The sequence below is a fragment of the Triturus cristatus genome, chromosome 5_2 (genome assembly GCF_964204655.1).
Source record: "Triturus cristatus chromosome 5_2, aTriCri1.1, whole genome shotgun sequence".
Classification (NCBI taxonomy): Eukaryota; Metazoa; Chordata; class Amphibia; order Caudata; family Salamandridae; genus Triturus; species Triturus cristatus.
Window position 1 is genome coordinate 1,062,233,423 of NC_140588.1, and position 20,467 is coordinate 1,062,253,889.

Genomic DNA, 20,467 nt, shown 5'->3' on the forward strand with positions numbered 1-20,467 from the left:
CTCCATAACTTATTTGTCCACATAAGGAATCCACGCCAAATTTGCGTTCTTGTTTTTAACATCCTGTGGATTCCAAAGGTACCTAGGGTTTGTGTATTCTCCTGGAGGCGACTGTGAAAGTAGCCAAAATATAGGTACTATTTGAGTTTTGGGGGAAAAATAGGAAAGAAGAGCTCTGGATAAAAGTGTCTGTAATACTAAAGTCACCATCTCCCCAGCTTTCAGAAACACACAGATCTGAATCAAAAAACCTATTTGTTTACCACAGTTTTCGTAGCAGTAGACCATTTTTCCTATTTTTTGTGCTTTCATCCTACTTCCAGTATGCGTGTAAAACCCAGGAAAGGTATATATTTATGAAAAGTAAACAAAATTTCAAATTCATAAGTGGTCATATGTATAGATCTCCAAAGGGTTTCCCAAAGAAACTAACTGTTGAAATAAAGAAATATTGAAAATGAGTATGAAAAAATTGCCATTTGTGACAGTGTCTTCATCTGTAACTTTTTCATCACGGAAGCCAATTTACAAAAGCAATGTACCATTTCTTTTGCTAGACCCTTTTGGTAGTAGGGATATATCGGGTTTTTAGGTTCTCTAAGAACCTGAGGTACCCAGAGCCAACAACTGAGATGCACCATACAATGCTTTTTCATTGTGAACTGAGTATAGACCAATTCAAATGGTGCAATATCAAAAGTGAGAAATAGGTATCAAGCTACCCCAAGTAGATCTGAATTGGGCACAATATATGGAGTTTAGGAGCAGTGGTTATTTGTACACTTTTGAATTTGTCGGTACTCGTACGAGCATATGATTTAGAGGGTATTTTTCAAAATATCTTCTTTCTTACACACTGGCTTACAATTGATAATAACAAATATTCTACTATCTACGTTCCCACATCTCCTCTGATAAAAATGGCACCTCACTCGTGTGACTAGGTTTAATACCAGTGACAGGAAATGGGCCCAAAATGCAAAACATCACATTTTTAAACTCAAAACTGGCCTGTTTTTTGCAAAAAGCCTGGCTGTGGATTTTGAGCCCTAGCTCAGCGAGCACCTAGGGAAATCGAGCTAATCTCTACATTTTTGAAAACTAGAAAACCTAGGGAAATCCAGGATGGGGTAACTTGCGTAGCTCTCACTAGGGTGTTTATCCAGAATCCCTTGCAAACCTCAAACTTTAACTAAAAAAACACATTTTCCTCACATTTCTATGATGGAAAGTTCTGGAATCTGCACTGAGACACAAACGTCCTTCCACCATGCATTCTCCCAAGTCTTCCGATAAAAATGGCACCTCACTTGTGTGGGTAGGTCTAGTGCTCGCGACAGGAAATGACCCAAAACACAACATGGATACATCACATTTTTCCATTAAAAAATTTCATGTTTTTTGCAAAGTAGGTAGCTGTGGATTTTGGGCTCTAACTCAGGCCATTCCTATGGCAACCCATTTTTTAAAACTGGACAACAAGGGGAATCAAGGGTGGTGTGCCTTGCGTGGATGCCAAAAGGTTATTTTACCCACAATGCCATGCAGACCTCAAACTTTGCCTGAAATCACACATTTTTCTTACATTTCTTTGATGGAAACTAACAGCATCCGCAGTAATCCACACAATTCCTACCACCCAGCATTGCCTCACTTGTGCCAATAAAAATGCTGCCTCACTTATTTGGCTGGACCTAGTGACTGCAACAGGAAAGAATAAAAACCAAGGTTAATGGGAGCCCTTGCGTGGGGACTCCCATTGACCTCGGTTTGATTCCCCCTGGGGGGCAGAAAGACTGGTGCCCCATTTAGTTGGGGTGGGGATATAATACTGCCCATGGTAGGCAGCCCCCACTGCTACTTTTTTTAACTTACCTTAGCGTCTAGTCAGCTATCTGCCGCCATCTGTAATTGTAATTACCCACAACTGCTCCGCAGGTGGTCAGAAAGACTGTTGCCCCATGTACTTGGGGTGGGGGCATGCTGGGCAGCCCCTCAACCCTATATTTTTATTTCAAAAGAATACCTGGTGTCTAGTGGGCTTTCTGATTAGGGGTAATTACCCCAATCTGGCCCCTAGGGGGCCAGAAAGACTGCTGCTCCATTTATTTGAATTGGGGCATATCCATGCCCATGCTGGGCAGCCCTTACCCCTATATTTAAAAACAAATTCCTGTTGTCTAATCAGCTTTCTGACTCCTCCTGAGTGTAATTATCCCAATCTGACCCCTGGGGGAACATAAATATTGTTTTTACCATATATATTTGGAGTGGGGCATGGCCATGCCCATGCCCATGCTGGGCAGCTCCCACACATATATTTTGTATAACTCATTAAATCTCTGGTATCTAATGGGCGTTCTGCCCCCTGGGGAGGGGCAAACCAGGGGTAATTGCTCCATCTGCCTCCATCTACTTTGCAATGTATTCATTGCAAAGTGGAAGCAGAAGCCCTTGCCCAAGTGGCTGCTCCCCCTGTCACTGGTGTCTAGTGGCTGGGTCCCTGCTTGGGGATCGCTCCCCTGTGGCAATACCCAAGCAGGCAATCACTGGGCAGAGGTACCATTGGAATGGGGAGAGTCTCCCCATTCCAACGATAACTCTCCCATGAGAATCAGTGCTGGGGCTAAGATCTGCCCCTGAGCACCGATTCAGTGTAAGTAAAACAAGCCCATCGGTTAATTTTACTTTCACTTTTACTGCAATGACGTCAGCGCGCTCTGCAGCACCGATCGTCATGCTCTGGAAGTTCTTTTTTATCTCCCCAGTGTTGGCCAATGACACGTACTGGGGAAGTAATGCGGGTGTCAGCCATTTTAAAGGATAAATATAGTGTTCATAATTTTTTCCTCACTGATAAATTTGACAACAAATCTGTGGATCTGCTTGATTAAGCCTGCACTTTTTCCAACCCTGACAAATGGAAGTGGTAGAAACCATATGATGTGTAAAGATAAAAAGCTTTCTTTTCAGTCAATCTTTTTCCTCACCTGCCCAAACACCAGGTAATAACTGTCTTCCTCAATCACAAGTCTGTTGTTTCTCACTTCCAGAACTTGCCCTTGTCTTAGAGCCACAGTCCAGGGGATCAGGGTAGAATCACCTGGTTAAAAACAGGAGGAAAGACAAAATTAAAGCCCTGAGCAATGCTTCAGCTGTAATCAGAAAAACAATGGCAGGAGAACTGAAAATCAAAAAAAAACATTTGATGTCAACAGTGCTTAATCTGAGCCGGCGGTTGCAGGTGGGGTATACCAACACACATTGTTTCCTCAAAAAACCTTAACCCGGAGCAAGATAGAGAAAACACAAAAGAGGGAAAGAAGGAGGAAGAGAAAGACAGAAAAACAGTGACAAGGGGAGAAAGGGAAAAAGAGAAACCTGCGAGAGTGAGATAAGGGAAGGAAGCATCTGGTGGTGGATTAAAGAGGCAGGAGGTGGAATCAAGACTACAAAACCTTGGTATGCGGAACACTAAGCTTAGAGTACCAGCCACACACTTCTGAACAAATATTTGGGCCCCAGCACTTATTCTTGTACAAATTAAGTACTGGATTACAAACATTTAGAAGCAACTGGTTTGTACAACACACTCAAAGTATTACATTACCACTTTGTCCCACTTCCTCACTATAAGAAATTGGGTTATTGGCTGAGAAGGGTTGAAGCCCCACTGAGGCAACAACCACTATCCTTGTCAGGGTGAACCACAAAAAGTTATTAAATTAACCCATGCTTAACCCTCTGGTAGCTTGGCACAAAAGCAGTCAGGCTTAACTTAGAGGCAATGTGTAAAGTATTTCTTCAGCACTCAAATAGTAATAAAGTGAAGACACAACACAAGAAAAACCAAACACCAATTTTAGAGTAGATTTTAATAAAGAAAATGACATCAAAACAAATTAAATCAAATCAGTAGAACATGAGACTGGGACAAAGTCAGAAGTTCTGGTCAACAACAATGGAGTGGGGGCCAGGTACAGGACTGAGTTCAGCCCACTGGAAGGTGTACCTGGGTGTACTTGGGGCTGAGATGCGAGGTTGTGCATTGCTTTGCGTCACTCTGTGTTGCAATGGGTCTGTTCTGATGAGGCTGCTGATCAGGAGCAGGTCCTGCATGAAGTTAAGTTGAGCTGCATCAGTTCCGTTGAGGTCGTCAACCAAGAGCTGTGAGGGTATGTTAAAGAAATTTATATAGAGCGTGATGACCCAAAGGCATCCCAGTGTTGTTTAAGGAACACAGACTTTATACTTGAACTCCCCAGGGTAACTTTACAAACAGAAAGGTTTTAAGCCATTTTCAGTTCATTATCAATTGTTAGCAGGCAGAGGGGCAGGGTTTTCCAGAGCTTAGCCACACTGTACCTAAAAGATCTTCCTCCCTTTCTAGCCCTCTTCACTGGTGGTACTACAGCCAGCATGGTGTGAGAGGACTAGGTCTGGACGGTGTCATGATCCTGCCTTTTAGGCCATGTTCAACAGTGATTATTCATCATGTTTGTTTCATTACGCCATATGATTGACCTAGTATTTATGCTATTGGGCATCACAGTGTTCAAGCTCATGATATTACAGTGCACATATTTCATTATGCCATGGTGCCATGAATCACAGAGCGAATGATATTACAGTGCATATCCACCTTGAGTCATTATTTGTTATTTTCTAAGTTTTATTCTTTTGTTTACAAATTATTATTATGAGTAGAGTTTTGTCAGAAGCATCACAACCGAGCGCATTGTTTATTTGCTTTCATTTGTATGTTCAGAAGCATTGTAGTCGAGTGCATTGTATTTTTGTTTTCGCACGCATTGCCTTTTGTCCAGACGCTGTTTCCGTACAGCGCACCGTTGCTTTAAAAGCGGCCCCGCCCTTACGCATGTGCGGATAATTGTCTTCCTTCTGCTCGCGTCTGGCAGTTCCGAAGCCCACCGCCGAGTCCTTGTTGAGGTGTTCCTGATTCTTTGTCTCCCTGAGCTTGTTAGCGGTTCTGATTTCAGAGGTCAAACGGTAGGAGATATTGTAAAGTTGTCACATAAAGCACTCGAGACACGTGTGATTCTTTCCGCTGTGTTTATTGGGATATCACACAAGCAGTTACTCCGAGGAGCGCCGGCCAACCCTCTGTGCCCTCGCTGCAGCGCGCTCACTCTCCCCGCCTCCGCGCTAGCTCTGCGCGCGCATCCGGCGCCAACGCGCCGTGCCGGCGTCACGTCTGCGTGACGCGGTAACAACTAGACCGCTACATATCTCCCCTTTTTTCCAACCCAAAGTTCAATCACTTACAATTCGCAGTCCAGTTCAAAGTCGTGGAACCTGGAGGGCCTTACAACTTGTCTACCGCTCCTGGTCACCTTACCACTGCACTCTCGAGTCACTTGGCTCTGTGTTTCTTCACGTTCTGCTCCTACATTCATCTCTCCTCCACTGTTCATGTTACCTCTCGGTCTGTCCATATCTGCCTCTGGTGTCTCACCCCTTTGATCTCCTACTTGCTCCTCTCCAGCTTCCGCTTCTTCCCTTTCTTCACTTCCACTCGCCTTGTTCCCTTCGTCCACGTCTTTCGTGCTTTCACCTTCCGGTTCCCACTGCTCCCATCTCAATATCTTGTTGCACCGGGCCATGCGGTCCTGCGACCACACATTCCCATCGCTGAGCAGGGCCGCTCTATCGTACACTTCCTTGACCTGCATGGGCTTGCTGTACTTGCTGTCTCCTTTCCTTTGTAGGGTAGCCAATTTTACTCTCACCCATTCTCCTCTCACTAACCGAGTGTCCTTCACACTCCTCCTCTTGTTGTAATTATTGGTGTAGATGGCTTGTGCTCTCTCCAGATTTGCTCTTACGACCGCCGGAGACCATTCACTGGTCACTACCTTCTCCTTCCAGATTCTGTTGTCGTGCGTGAAGGGTTCCCGCCCTCTCAATATTTGAAACGGGCTGAACCCCGTACTCGTGGGCGTTATTCGGTAGGCCCATACCATATTCTCCACCGCCTTCTTCCAGTCTTTGTTGCAGGTGATGGCCGCTTGTATGGCTCCCATCACCACCCTGTTAAATCGTTCCACTAGACCGTTCCCTGCTGGATGGTAAATGGCCGTGTGCTTTACCAAGATGCCATTTCTCTCCATGAACTGGTTCCATTTCTCTGATTTGAACTGGGGCCCATTATCACTTAAGATGGACTTGGGAATTCCCTCGCGGGTGAATGTCTCCGATAAGAACTCCAGGATGTTCTCCGTGTCCATGGATTCACTCACTTTTATCTCTGGCCATTTGGAATAACGGTCGATGAGAACACACACATATTTCTGTACGCTCTGGTCATCCAGCACCGGCCCTAAAATATCTATCGACAACTCTTCCCAGGGGTTTGAGGGAGTGTCGAATTTCCCCAGTGCTGGGCGTAAGGGCCTCAACGTTTTGTCGGCCCCTTGGCATTGGGGACACTCTCTGACGTGTCTCTCTGCTCTCATGTCCATGCCTGGCCACCAGTAGTTCTGTTTCGATCTGGCCTTGAGTTTCCCAATCCCCAGATGGCCGACATGCAATAAGTCCAGCAACCTGTTGATGAGGTTCGTCGGGGGGATTACTCTCTCTCCCCGGTAAATGAATATGCCCTCGTCTCCCACCGTCAGTTCTTCTCTCACCTCATAGAAGGGTTTGAGGTTGGGTTTCACCTTTTTCTTATCAGGCCACCCTTGGGTGATGTGCACTTTTGCCTCCCTTAGGTCAGCATCTTCTTCATAAGCTTCCGTCCACTCTTGTATGCTGATGATCTTCTCTTGGTCTTCTATGAGAGCCACCATCTCTCCTCTATCCGCTGGGTCTTCTTCTCCCGGCTCCATGGCCGCCGCTCGGCTCAGGTAGTCCGCCACTCGGTTCTTGTTGCCAGGGATGTACTCCACGTCGTATCTGAATTCCAACAATTTTAGGGACATCTTCGATATCCTGGGCGTGGCGCTGGCGTGTCCGCAAGATGTTAAAACCTTCACCAACGGCTTGTGGTCCGTTTTGAGCAGGAATCGGGTACCCCATAGGAACTGGCGGAACCTCGTCATGGCCCACACTACCGCCAACATCTCTTTCTCAATGACGCTGTACTTGCCTTCTGTCTCCGTCAGTGCTCTGGAGGCGAAACTTATTGTTTCCATGTCCCCACTTCCTCGGTCTTGCATAAGTACAGCACCTAACCCCTTGTCGCTGGCGTCCGTGATGAGTATGGTGACGCCTTGTGGGTCATACCCCTTGAGTGGTATTGCTTCCAGGATCCCCTTCTTAATGACTTCAAATTCCGCTTGGGCCTCCGGTGTCCATTGGAACACCGTGCTTTCTCTGGTCAGCCTCCTCAAGTTGTAGGTTTTGGATGCGAATTGTACCACAAACTTGCTGTAGTACTCCGCCATCCCCAGGAATGATCTAACCTCCTCCTTGTTCTTGGGTGGCGGTGCTTCAACAATGGCTTTCACGTTCTCCCTCTTGGGTGTGATCCCCTGTTGCCCTATTTCGTGGCCTAAATAGGTCACTGACTGTAGTCCCAAACGGCATTTCGACCATTCCGCCGTGAGGCCTTTGGCTTCCAGCGTCCGTAGTACCTTATCTAGTGTCCGGTCATGGTCCCTTCTATCTCTGCCCATCACTAGTATGTCGTCCTGGAAGTACTGTACGTCTTTGCAGTCTCTGAACAGTTGGTGCATCATCTTTTGGAAGACGGCCGCCGCTGAGGCCAGTCCGAACGGCATGCGACAAAACCTGTAGCACCCAAACGGGGTAATGAACGATGTGAGACTTTTGCTGTCCGGGTGTAGCGCTACCTGGTGGTAGGCTGACGTGAGGTCGATTGTGGAGTACCACTGGACTCCTCTGGTTCTCGCCAGCATTTCCTCTATCTTGGGAAGGGGAAATTTCTCCACCACTATGTTCTTGTAGAGTTCCCTCAAGTCCACACAGAGTCTGACCTTCCCGTTGGGTTTCATCACGACCACCAAAGGCGCCAGCCATTCAGCACAGGTTATGGGTTCTATGATGCCCTTCTTCTCCAGATCTTGAAGTTCTGTCTGGACAGCTTCCCTCACTGCAATGGGCACATTCCTCACTTTATGTGCTACTGGTGTGGCTCCTTCCTTAAGTACTATTTTGTGTTGGAATTTCTCCATTTTTCCTACTGCGCCCCCGAACACTTTAGGGTAGTTCTTTTTCCATCGATCCATGTCCGGCCATTCCTCCTGGTCTGTGAGCAGGATCTGTTCCTTCCCCCCAGGGTCGAGTTTTATGCCCAGGTCGCCCTGGTCTAACCATCCCAGGACGGAGGGTCCCTTCTCGGCCACATACAGTTTGCACCATGCTGATCGACCTCTGAACTCAAACAGTAGACGTCGGAAGCCTAGCATGGGAATGCGATCCCCATTATATGTTACCGGTCGTATGTCCAGTTTCTCCAGGCCAGGGCCCAACTCATTTTGGAATTGATCTACCCACACTGCTCTCTGTATGATGGTGAATGGGGATCCGGTGTCTGCCACGACCGAAATTGTTATGCCGCCCATGGACATCTCTAGGACCGGTTTGGTGGATCTCTTGGCGTCCACGCTCAGTACCTGATCGTATATACACAAGACAGTGACCACCTCTTCCTCCGTGGCTTCTTCCTGATCTTCTGTGCTTTGGTCCATATATTTCACCACTCCTTTCTGCTGTTTCTTCCGACACACCTTCTCGTAGTGTCCCATTATACCGCAGTGCATGCATTTTGCTCTGAAGGCCGGGCACCGTCTGTCGTGGGCTTCGTGGGACCAACTTCCGCACCTGTAGCATGTTTTCTTATTCTCGCTGTTCGCTTGCTTCCCTTGCCATCTGCTGGTCCCTTTGGCTATGGGTGGTTTGGGTTTCTGGTCCCTGCGGTGGTCTCCCTCTTGTATCCTGTTCACCATGGTTGGGGTGACCGTTTCTTTCCTGGTAGCCTCGGCGCACCTCTTTGAGAGTTCGGCCCTCTTCACTATGACCATTACTTCTTTGAGTGTGGTGTCCCCGCTCGCCCACAGCTTGTCTTGCACATTTGCACTGGTGGTGTGCATGATCACCTGGTCCTTTATGAATTCGTCTTCCCACAGTGCATACCTGCACGGGGCTGCTAGCTTCCGTAATGCTGCTACGTACTCTTCGATGGACTCCCCCACTTTTTGTTTCCTTTGCTGAAAATTGTATCTATCTACTGAGACACATACGGTGGGGCGGTATCGCTCATCTAGGTCTTCCACCGCGTGCGCATATACATCATCGTCTGTGTCTTCTCTCTTCGTGGGTACCAGGCTCTTGTATATCCTCAGTCCTTCTGGCCCTAGGTTTAGTAGTAGGATGCGTTTTTTCCTCTGAGGTGTGAATTTTTCTTCGTTCTCGTCCTCCAAGACCCCTATAAAATTGTCAATATATTCCTTCCAATCTTCCCATTTCATCATTGGTTCACCAGGTTTCGTTAGGAATTGCACCGGTGCTATCGCATACCCTGCAGGGGAGCTCATCTTTGCTTCCTTGGTGCTCGTTCCGTCAATAGCTTTGCTCGGGGGGCTACCTGGGGTGTTATCGTTGTTTCTTGTGTGCTTAATCCTCTGGGGGCTCTTGTCACTGGACCCCTCTTCTTCCTCTTTGGTAGCCAGTGCAGCGCTCTCTGTGCCTGATTACGTGCGAAGGCGGCTCGTATGCTTGTGGCTGTTGTGGACGGTGTCGTCCCTGCAGCCTGTATGTCGTTCGGGTGCTGTTCCGTGGCTCTGCCACGCTCCTCGGTTGCTCTGTGCTTTGGTTCGACCAGCGCGGTCGGCTAGGGCGTGTCCCGTGGCTCCCTCCCCGCTCCAGGCGGCCTGTGCGGTGTTCTGTTCGGGCCTGGTGGCCTGGTAACGTGTCTTCCTTCGACTCACGGGGCCACGTGGGGTGTTGCCCTCTGCTGTGCTTCCCGTCGGTCCGGTTTTCGTCCCGACCTCGTCGCCACTGTAAAGTTGTCACATAAAGCACTCGAGACACGTGTGATTCTTTCCGCTGTGTTTATTGGGATATCACACAAGCAGTTACTCCGAGGAGCGCCGGCCAACCCTCTGTGCCCTCGCTGCAGCGCGCTCACTCTCCCCGCCTCCGCGCTAGCTCTGCGCGCGCATCCGGCGCCAACGCGCCGTGCCGGCGTCACGTCTGCGTGACGCGGTAACAACTAGACCGCTACATATATTTGCTCCATTTGAGTTTGAACATTTAAAGACTTCCTGCACGGGAGATTGCGCGCGTATAGCACTCGCTCTATGTTATTTCTAGACACGCGCATAATTTCAGAGACATAACTTCCTGCACAAGAGTTTACACGCGCTTAGCTCTCTATGTAAGATATTTTCTAGATACGCGCATTATTTCCGTAACGCAATGACTATGGAGAGATTTGCATTTGGTTTTCAAGTTTTTTATGATTACAGATAATATGATAAAGGTTTGCCTTTTTGAGTGGGAGTGCCAATTTCAAACTTCATTAAAGTATTTGATGGTCCTTCACTGATTAGTGATTTTGTTGCTACGGAAGAATTCAAAGACATTTAGATTTTAGCTTTATTATACGTTTCTTCAGTTTCTTCAGAAAGGATTGTTTAAACTATTCAAAAAGTATCCTTTACTGCAGTATTTTGTCCTTGAGTTATATATTTTAAGGAATTCCTGAATGGTTATTAGAACAAGGTTATGGTATTTATTATCACGTAATGTTTATGCTATAATCATGCAACGCTAACCTGCTTTCCTTACAGATCTCCTTCCCAGCAGTACCCTCCCTAAATTCCTTCCCCTCGTCTGGCCATCTTGATCCTCTGTTACTTTTAAGTGCGGACTCGAGGCGGCCGGAAGGTGGGCTACTTGAGGGTACTGCTCCTGAGGAACCTGGATCGTGACAGAATAATCCGCCCCTGGATTTCGTTCCTCCCGAGCAGTATCGCCAAGATGGCTACATTGGATGATATTTGTAAAATGCTGGGTAATATGCAAAAGGATTTATCTGCAGCTCGTTTAGAAACAGCAATATTGCCTAGTAAAGTGGCCCATATACAAACTCAACTTCAGTCTGCTCCGACTTCTTCTATATCCAGTGGTGGAGTGTCATCAGAGTCAATTGCACCTACCATCTCCGTCACAGTTCCTTTAACTGTACCATTGGCCCCTCCAGAACGATTCTCAGGAGACTCCAATAAGTTTCAACCCTTCTTAACACAAATACAATTACATTTTATGGTGAAACCAACTTCTTTTCCAAACGCTCAATCCAGAATCGCCTTTTTAATTTCGTATTTGAGTGGCGATGCAGCAATGTGGACTGTACCCTTGGTTAATGCAGACGATCCGATTTTGTATAACTGGCATAATTTCAAGGAAGAATTTGAAAAGGTCTTTGACGTTCAATCACTGGTTCAGCTGATAGAGAACTCCTGGAACTCAAACAGGGAAATAAGGATCTTATACATTATTTAACACAATATAATAGACTAATTTCTGAAACCAATTGGCCAGAAGAAAAAAGGTCCGCGATTTTTTATCACGGCTTGAAAGACGATTTAAAGGATTTGCTTGCCTCAATAGATCCACAGCCACGAGATTGTGCCGAGTTGATAGCTTTAACACTTCGGGTAGACCATTGGTTAAACGAAAGAAAGGGGGATAAAAAGAAAATAGACTTCAGATCCGCAGTGCGTGCCAGAGAGAGAATTTATCCAAGTCAAAATGAATCTAGTGAGCCTATGGAAATTGGAGGAATTCGGAAACCCCTTACCCAAGAAGAAAAATACACACGTCGGAAATTGGGAATGTATTTATATTGTGGTAAAAAAGGACATTTTGTTCGGGAATGTCCAACTAGACCCAAAAGATTTAGAAGTCAGAAAGGACAAAACACAAGTTCTTCCAAACAGGAAAACTAACTTAGTCGGGGAACAAACAGGGGACTTCCTCGAGTGCTCTGTCGGAAACCTCTGATCAATGCTTAGCTAACACACTTCAGATTTCTGTCCCGCATCTAACTTTAAATGTACTTTTTATCAAAACTGGACTACTCAATCAAGAGGTAGTTGTTATGGTAGATTCAGGTGCTACCGGAAATTTTATGGACTCCAGTTACTGCACCAACTTACAGATACCAGTCGTTAAAAAGACGAAGTGTGAATCTGTCTATGCGGTAGATGGATCAGTTCTTTCATCTGGTCCGATCACACACACCACCACTACCATCACCATGATTTGTTATGCTGGAGATCTCAAACATTCCGAAGAAATACGATTCGACATCATTGACGCACCACAGTTTGTGGTTATTCTGGGTATGCCATGGCTCACCAAGTATAACCCTACAATCGATTGGACTAAAAGATGCTTAACATTTACTTCTGCTTGGTGTTATCAAGAATGTCTTTTTCCACTCGAATCTCAAAGCAATGAGGAACTTGTTGATTCATCACCAGTGACCGGAGCTCATCTTATTGCCACAGCAGCAGAGCAGGATATTGAACTACCCCAACAATATGCAGCTCTTCACGACGTCTTTAGCGAATCCAGTGCTGAGATTCTACCTCCACATCGTCCTTACAATTGTGAGATCGAACTACAACCTGGCGCAAAAATTCCATGTGGTAGAATATATGCTCTCACTGAAGCCGAAAGTAAACACCTTTGCTCCTATCTTAAAAACGGGTTTATCAGACCCTCTAAGTCGCCTGCAGCTTCTCCTCTTTTTTTTGTGCCTAAAAGTAATGGAGATCTTCGCACTTGTATCGATTATAGAGCATGAAACTCTATTACAGTAAAAAATCGATATCCATTGCCTCTTATTCCAGTCCTCCTTGACCAGGTGCGAACAGCCAAAATATACACTAAATTGGACTTACGAGCCGCTTACCACTTGGTTCGCGTTCGTTCGGGAGACGAGTGAAAAACTGCCTTTAGAACTCGATATGGCCTCTTTGAATATTGTGTGATGCCGTTCGGGCTTTGTAATGCCCCGGCGGCTTTTCAATCTTTTCTTAATGATGTATTATGAGAGTTCCTAGACCAATTTGTTATTGTCTATATAGACGATATTCTAATCTACTCCAACTCCGAAATGGAACATGAACAACATGTCATAACTGTCTTAACCACTTTAAGAAAACATGGGCTTTATTACAAATTGCCAAAATGTGAGTTTCATGTAGAACGAGTAGAATTTTTGGGGTTTATCCTTTCACCACAGGGGATAACCATGGCAGACCGAAAAGTGCAAGCAATACAAAATTGGCCCCGACCGCAATCTGTGAAAGACATACAAAGATTTTTAGGTTTTGCCAATTTTTACTGGCGCTTTATTCATGAGTTCTCTGCCCGAACAACACCATTAACACGGCTATTACAAAAGGGAAGAAGATTTCAATGGTCCTCGGACTCTGAGAATGCTTTTCAAGATTTAAAAAAGGCCTTTATTACAGCACAAGTCCTAAAACATCCGGACCTTTCTAAGGTTTTTATTGTCGAAGCAGATGCTTCTAACACTGCAATTGGAGCAATTTTGTCACAACGGGATGAATTAACTAATCAACTTCATCCGGTAGCTTTTCTGTCAAAAAAATATTTGCCCGCAGAAAAGAACTACTGTTGCAAAGTCATCCTGTGCCCTGGGCACCCCCCAACTTTTTGCTGACTGGAACTGGTGGTAACTGACTCTGACTGACCCTGGGCTCTGCCTAACCAGGCCCAGGGCCAGTGCCAAGCTGAAAGGAACACATTAGATGTATATAATAGGGCAGGGGATTGAAACTACCTAGAGGTTCCCAGTACCCTGGGGTATGGTAGTATAGAGGCCAGCAGCTTTTTCTGCACTAGCATGTGTGCAGTGCTGAAGCCTGAGGTCAGTTTAAAAGCAGCACTGGGTGCCAGGACTGCTTTGAAACAGTAAATTGCTGGCCAAATTCGACTTTGATGCTAGTAATACAGTAAAAGGAGAATCTCCAATATTTCTACAGATTCAGAACCCCTAAAGTCTCCCCTAGTTGCACAGGGGGTGGGGGGGCCTGTAGAAATTAGGGAAATACTTATAAAATATGTTTTTATAAGCCCTGGTGCTAGAAGACTGGCCCAAGTCATTTCCCCATTGCAAACCCCATGGCCCATAGGTTAACATGGTAGGAAGTTAAAGATGAATAAATATTGATAGGAGAGGACTAGCCGGACCATTCAAAGACTTCCCAGAATGGTAGTAGTAAATCCCAACAATATTATATTGTTGAATTTCTCCTAAAGTGTACATCCAAGAAGTTATAAGACTTTCTTGTTTGTAAGTCCAAATTCAGCCTTCCAGTGGTCTGCCCTGATTGGTCAGAGATAAGTGGATTAGCCAGGCTGCTTTGAAGAGGTGATAAAGGGCCACTCTGCTGGGAGGGCAGTGTGCTAGTTTATAAGGTATGCCAGGCCAGGGGTGGAGTCGTAAACTATGCTCTTCAAAGGCAGAGGGGAGGCCTGGCTTTCAGTTTCATTTTGACACTCTTGACCCAGAGTCAGGGCTAGGCTTAAGGAAGGTATGTGCAGATGGTAGGGGGAGAATCCATGGAAATAAGCCATCCCAGGGGGTGGGTTTAGCCAGCTCTTACCTCCTTGCTGGAAAATCAGCCATTATGGATTTGGAAGAAAGATGCACTCTGGGACAACATAATGCCACACTCTGCCGGATGTGGTCATAACTATGAGGAGTTACCCTGCTTTCATTGGTCAGAAGTGACCTGTGGCTTGACCCAGAGAATTGTGAATAAGTATCTGAGAGGGGCAGAGCCCGCCAGATCTGCTGCTTGAAACTACTGAAGCAAGACGTGCCCTGCTGCAAAAGTTCTGCTGTGCAAAGACTTCTAAGGCCTGACCTCTGAAAACTGCGCCATCTGAAAACTGCAGCCCTGTGGATTACCTTGCTACAAAAGGACTAAGAAGTAGACTCCCTGCAAGCTACAGGTTAACAGAGCTCACCTGGACATCCCCACAAAGAATCCCCAGCCTGGAGTGCCAGTGGATTTGAAAGGGTTTGATTCAAGTGGATTGCGGGATTGAAGTTTCACACTTTCAAGGACCCTCTTGGAGATTCCAGAACCTTGGACTGTGTGTTGGATACTTTGAAACCCGCAAGCAGAACTTCAGGAAGGAGTTCTAACTGGACCTAGCCTGCTGAAGAAGGCTACACAGTGGTGAGATATTCTTCAGAACCTTTTCTAAAGGTGTGTCCCTGTCAGAGAAAACGAAATGACTAAAAGGGGCACTGTTGGTTTCTAAGCACTAGAAAGTGACTAATCTTTAAAAATTCATAACTCTGGTTCCCTACAGTGGAATATTTTCGTTTTGGTGTCATTTAAAAGATAAAAATATTACCTATTTTTATAAATTGGTGTTGGATTTTTACTTTGTGTTGTGTCTTAATTATTTACTGAAATGGTGTTTTTGAATGCTTTACATACCTGTCTTTGAAGTTAAGCCTGTCTGCTCGCAGCCACGTTACCAAGGGTTGAGCATGGGAATAATTTCCTAAGACCTATGCTGGGTCCTATTATGTGTTGGTGGCCTTATTGCTAGTGGCAGACCGACATTTGCCCCTACCAATAACCCACCTTCCATCATTTGGTGTTCAGCGGTGTGGATGTGGACTTGCATTTAAAAAGTACACCTTTCAGTGAATGATTTAAGATTATAAAAATCCTCTAAATTGCCTTAGAACAAAACTTTTGAGTTTGATTTTTGGAATTTGGACTAAACTGTTTTTAATCCATTGTTTTGATTTTTCCAAATTGTTTTAAGTCTGTTGTGCCTAGTTTTTTGTGACCCAAAACTAGGGAACCATGGAGCTGGACCTGGCTAAACTGTCCCAGTTCGCAGTGGGTGATCTTAGGGTACAGTGTAGGCTTAGGGGGCTGCCTGCTTCCAACAAGATTAAGAAGACAGCGTTGCTTAAGTCCCTAATGGCCTGGGCTGGGGTAGCTGAGGAGACGCAAGGGGGGTGGGAGGATGATCCCCCCAACCTCACCCGAGAGAGGGGTGAGGATGAGACCTCTCCCATTGTGACTAGTGTTAGCCAGGTGAATGAAGGTGGTGGTGGGAGTGGGGAAGGGTCCCTTACTCAGGTACCACTACTGTCCCTTGCAGAGAGACAGCTTCAGGCTCAATTAGAGCTGATTGCCTTGGAGAAGGAGAAATTCGAACTGGCTAAGAGAAGATGGGAGAGGGAGGAGGAGAAGAGGAATGGTGGCAGCGAAAGTGAAGAGGATATTGAGATGTCCAGGGGTGGTAGATTTGAACCTAAACTTCCCAAGGGCATAGTACCTAAGTACACTGAGGGGGATGACATTGACAAGTGGCTAGCAGCTTTTGAGAGGGCCCTTAAAATGAGTAGGGTCCACTCTAGGTATTGGGGTGCACTCCTGTGGGAGTTGATTCCAATAGCTGGGAGGGATAGGCTCCTGACCCTGAAGGGAGAGGATGCAGAATCATACCAGCAGATGAAGGCATGCTTAGTCAAGAGATTTGGTCTGACTCCAGAGCAGTACAGGGTGAAGTTTAGAGGCACCCAGAAATTGAGTTCAAAGTCTTGGGTAGACTTTGTGGACATTTCAGTGAAGGCACTGGAAGGCTGGATTGTTGGTAACACAGTTGGCTCATATGAAGGATTGTATAGTTTGTTTTTGAAAGAACATATTTTGACTCATTGCGCAGAAGAGAAGTTACGCCAGTATCTAGTGGACTCTAAGCTGACAGACCCCAGAGAGCTGGGAGAAGCAGCTGATGAGTGGGTGAGAACCCGGGTTTCCATTCAGCACCAGAGGGGTGACCAGAAGAAAGGAGGACAGGTCCCTCCCCAGGGGAAAGCCCAGGGAAAGGAAGGTCAAAACCAAGAGTCCTCCAAAGACCCACAAAAACCTGCACAAGGAGTGGGGGCCCCGAGCCAACCCAAATTCAAAGGGAGGGGGTATCAGGGAAAGAATGGTAGGTTCTTTGATCCCTCAAAGGTGGGTAAGTGCTTTGACTGTAACCAGCCAGGGCACAAACAGGGAGATGCTGTCTGCGCCAAGAAGCTAAGGGGCCATCCACAGGGATTGCCAGTGTCAGTGTAGGGGTGGAGAGTGGTGCCCCAGAGAGGGGTAGTCAGGTGGTGGAAGCAACATTAGTGTCCCTGGGTGGGGTGAATATTGCAACCCTTGCTGCCTTACCTCCAAACATGGACAAGTACAGGCAGAGGCCTAAAGTGAATGGGGCTGAGGTTGAGGCTATCAGAGACACTGGGGCTAGTGTAACTATGGTCCTGGATGAACTGGTGCCTCCAGAGAGGTTGTTACCTGGTGAGTTTCACCAGGTGACATATGCAGACAGCACTACCAAACTCCATCCAATGGCTGTGGTGGATTTGGAATGGGGAGGTGTGACGGGCCCTATGAAGGTAGCTGTGTCAAAGGTGCTCCCCAGTCCAGTGTTTACTGGGCAATGATCTTGAAGCCTCTGTGTGGTCAGAGGTGGAGAGAGGACTCCATATGAAAATATTGGAGCTCCCTGAGTGGGTATGTGCTGTGACTAGGTCACAGACTAGCCAGAAGGGAGGGGCTGGACACTTGGACCCTGGAACAAAGGGCCAAGCATCCACTGACAAGGGCACTGGGCCTGGTGAGCCAGCCCAGGGAACTCCAGAGGTGCAGGAAGAATCTAACCCTGATGGGGAGGATCTGGCCTCTGAGGGAGGGACTCCATCCCTGCCAGAGCTGTCAGATTTGGCAGAACTGACAGGAGCAGGTGGACCCTCCAGAGAAGAGTTCAGTCAGGGACAGCGTGACTGTCCCACCCTTGAGAGCTTGAGGCGGATTGCTTCTAAGCAAGAAGAGGGGGATGATAGTGGGTTTCACAGACTCTACTGGGAAGATGGACTGCTTTATACGGAGGCCAGAAACCTCAAGGAGGGGGCCACCAGGAGGTTGGTGGTGCCCCAGAAGTACAGAGAGTTCATCCTGACTTTGAGTCACGATATCCCCTTGGCAGGACATTTGGGACAGACAAAGACATGGAACCGGTTGGTGAACCATTTCTACTGGCCCCTTATGTCTGAAAAGGTAAAGGAGTTTTGCAGCTCCTGTGTCACCTGTCAGGCCAGTGGCAAGGCAGGGGGCAAGACAAAGGCTCCTCTAATACCACTACCAGTGGTGGGGGTTCCTTTTGAAAGGGTGGGGATGGACATTGTTGGTCCCCTGGACCCACCTACTGCATCAGGGAATAGGTATATCTTAGTGGTAGTTGACCACGCCACTAGGTACCCTGAAGCCATACCTCTTAGAACCATTGATGCTCCTGCTGTGGCTAGAGCACTGATTGGTGTGTTCACCAGAGTGGGTTTTCCAAAAGAGGTGGTGTCAGATAGGGGCACGAACTTCCTGTCCAGCTATCTGACTGCTATGTGGGATGAGTGTGGTGTCAACTACAAGTTCACCACCCCCTATCACCCACAAGGAAATGGTCTTGTTGAGCGATTCAACAAAACCCTGAAGGGCATGATAAATGGCTTGTCAGAGAAACTCAGGAGGAGATGGGATGTTCTCCTCCCATGCTTACTGTTTGCCTACAGGGAGGTGCCGCAGAAAGGGGTTGGTTTCAGTCCCTTTGAGTTGGTGTTTGGACACCCTGTGAGGGGGCCATTGAGCCTGCTAAGAGAGTCTTTAGAGAAGCCTCTTAAGGAAGCAAAGGACAATGTGCTTGATTATGTGCTAGGCCTGAGATCTAGAATGGCAGAGTACATGTACAAGGCAAACAGGAAACTGGAGGCCAGCCAGGAGCTCATGAAGCACTGGTATGATCAAAAGGCTACTATGCCTGAGTATAGTCCAGGACAATTGGTGTGGGTGTTGGAGCCTGTGGCTCCCAGGGCCCTCCATGACAAGTGGAGTGGGCCCTATCCAATCTTAGAAAAGAAGGGTGAGGTTACTTATTTGGTTGACCTTGGCACCCCCAGGAACCCTCACAGGGTCCTGCATGTGAATAGATTGAAACCCCACCATGACAGGGCAGACATGACCATGTTACTGGTCACTGATGAGGGTGTGGAGGAGGAAACTGAGCCTGTGCCCGACCTCCTCTCCAATAATGTGCAAGATGGGTCAGTGGAGGGAGTTGTACTCTCTCCCAAATTGACAGACCAGCAGCACAGAGACTGTAAGCAGGTGCTGGAGCAGTTTGCTGGCCTGTTCTCTTTGACCCCAGGCATCACTGAGTGGTGTGTGCACCACATTGACACTGGTGACAGCCTACCTGTCAAAAATAAACTGTACAGGTTGTCTGACCATGTCAGAGCCAGCATTAAAGCTGAGGTTGCTAAGATGCTGGAACTGGGGGTAATTGAACCGTCTGAGAGTCCATGGGCCAGTCCAGTGGTGCTGGTACCTAAACCTAATCCTCAGGGGGGACCCAAGGAGTTACGGTTCTGTGTGGACTACAGAGGTTTGAATGCAGTCACAAAGACTGACGCTCACCCTATACCTAGAGCTGATGAGCTCATTGATAGGTTAGGGGCTGCTAAGTACCTGAGTACGTTTAATTTGACTTCAGGTTACTGGCAGATTGCCCTCACTGATGGAGCAAAGGAGAGGTCAGCATTCTCCACCCCAGAGGGACATTATCAGTTCAAGGTAATGCCCTTTGGATTAAAGAATGCACCTGCCACCTTCCAAAGGTTGGTGAACAGGGTCTTGTCTGGGTTGGAACAGTTCAGTGCAGCTTACCTGGATGATATTGTTGTATACAGTTCTACCTGGGGGGATCACTTAAACCACCTAAGGGAAGTGCTTCAGGCCATGCAGCAGGCAGGCCTGACTATTAAGGCAAGCAAGTGCCAAATAGGGCAGAGTTCTGTGGTGTACCTGGGCCACCTGGTAGGTGGGGGCCATGTACAGCCTCTCCAAGCTAAAATCCAAACTATTTTGGATTGGACAGCTCCTGTTACCCAGACTCAGGTCAGGGCATTCCTTGGACTGACAGGGTACTATAGAAGGTTTGTTAAAAATTACGGGACCATTGTGGGGCCCCTAACAGAACTGACTTCTAAAAAGAGGCCCAAAAAGGTGATTTGGACCCCAGAGTGTCAGAAGGCTTTTGACACTCTGAAAGCTGCTATGTGTTCAGCACCAGTGTTACTGGCCCCTGACTATACAAAAGAGTTTATAGTTCAGACAGATGCTTCAGAGCAAGGGATTGGGGCAGTGTTGTCACAGCTAAATGAAGGAGGCCTTGATCAGCCAGTTGCCTTTATTAGTAGGAGGCTTCTTCCCAGAGAGCAGAGGTGGAGTGCCATTGAGAGAGAGGCTTTTGCTGTGGTGTGGTCACTGAAAAAGTTCAGACCCTATTTGTTTGGGACTCACTTTCGTGTTCAAACTGACCACAGACCTCTCAGGTGGCTCATGCAGATGAGAGGGGAGAATCC

At 47.0% G+C, this 20,467-nt stretch overlaps 1 protein-coding gene across 1 annotated transcript in view; it reads right to left on the reverse strand.

Moving 5' to 3' along the window:
- The window catches only part of LOC146829668 (tumor necrosis factor ligand superfamily member 13B-like), a 234,290-nt gene that overhangs the window by 113,962 nt on the left and 99,861 nt on the right, over positions 1 to 20,467 (reverse strand). Inside the window, exon 4 of the mRNA XM_085608339.1 lies at positions 2,991 to 3,103. Within this exon, the coding sequence (XP_085464465.1) occupies positions 2,991 to 3,103 (113 nt within the window). The remainder of the gene's footprint in view (positions 1 to 2,990; positions 3,104 to 20,467) is intronic.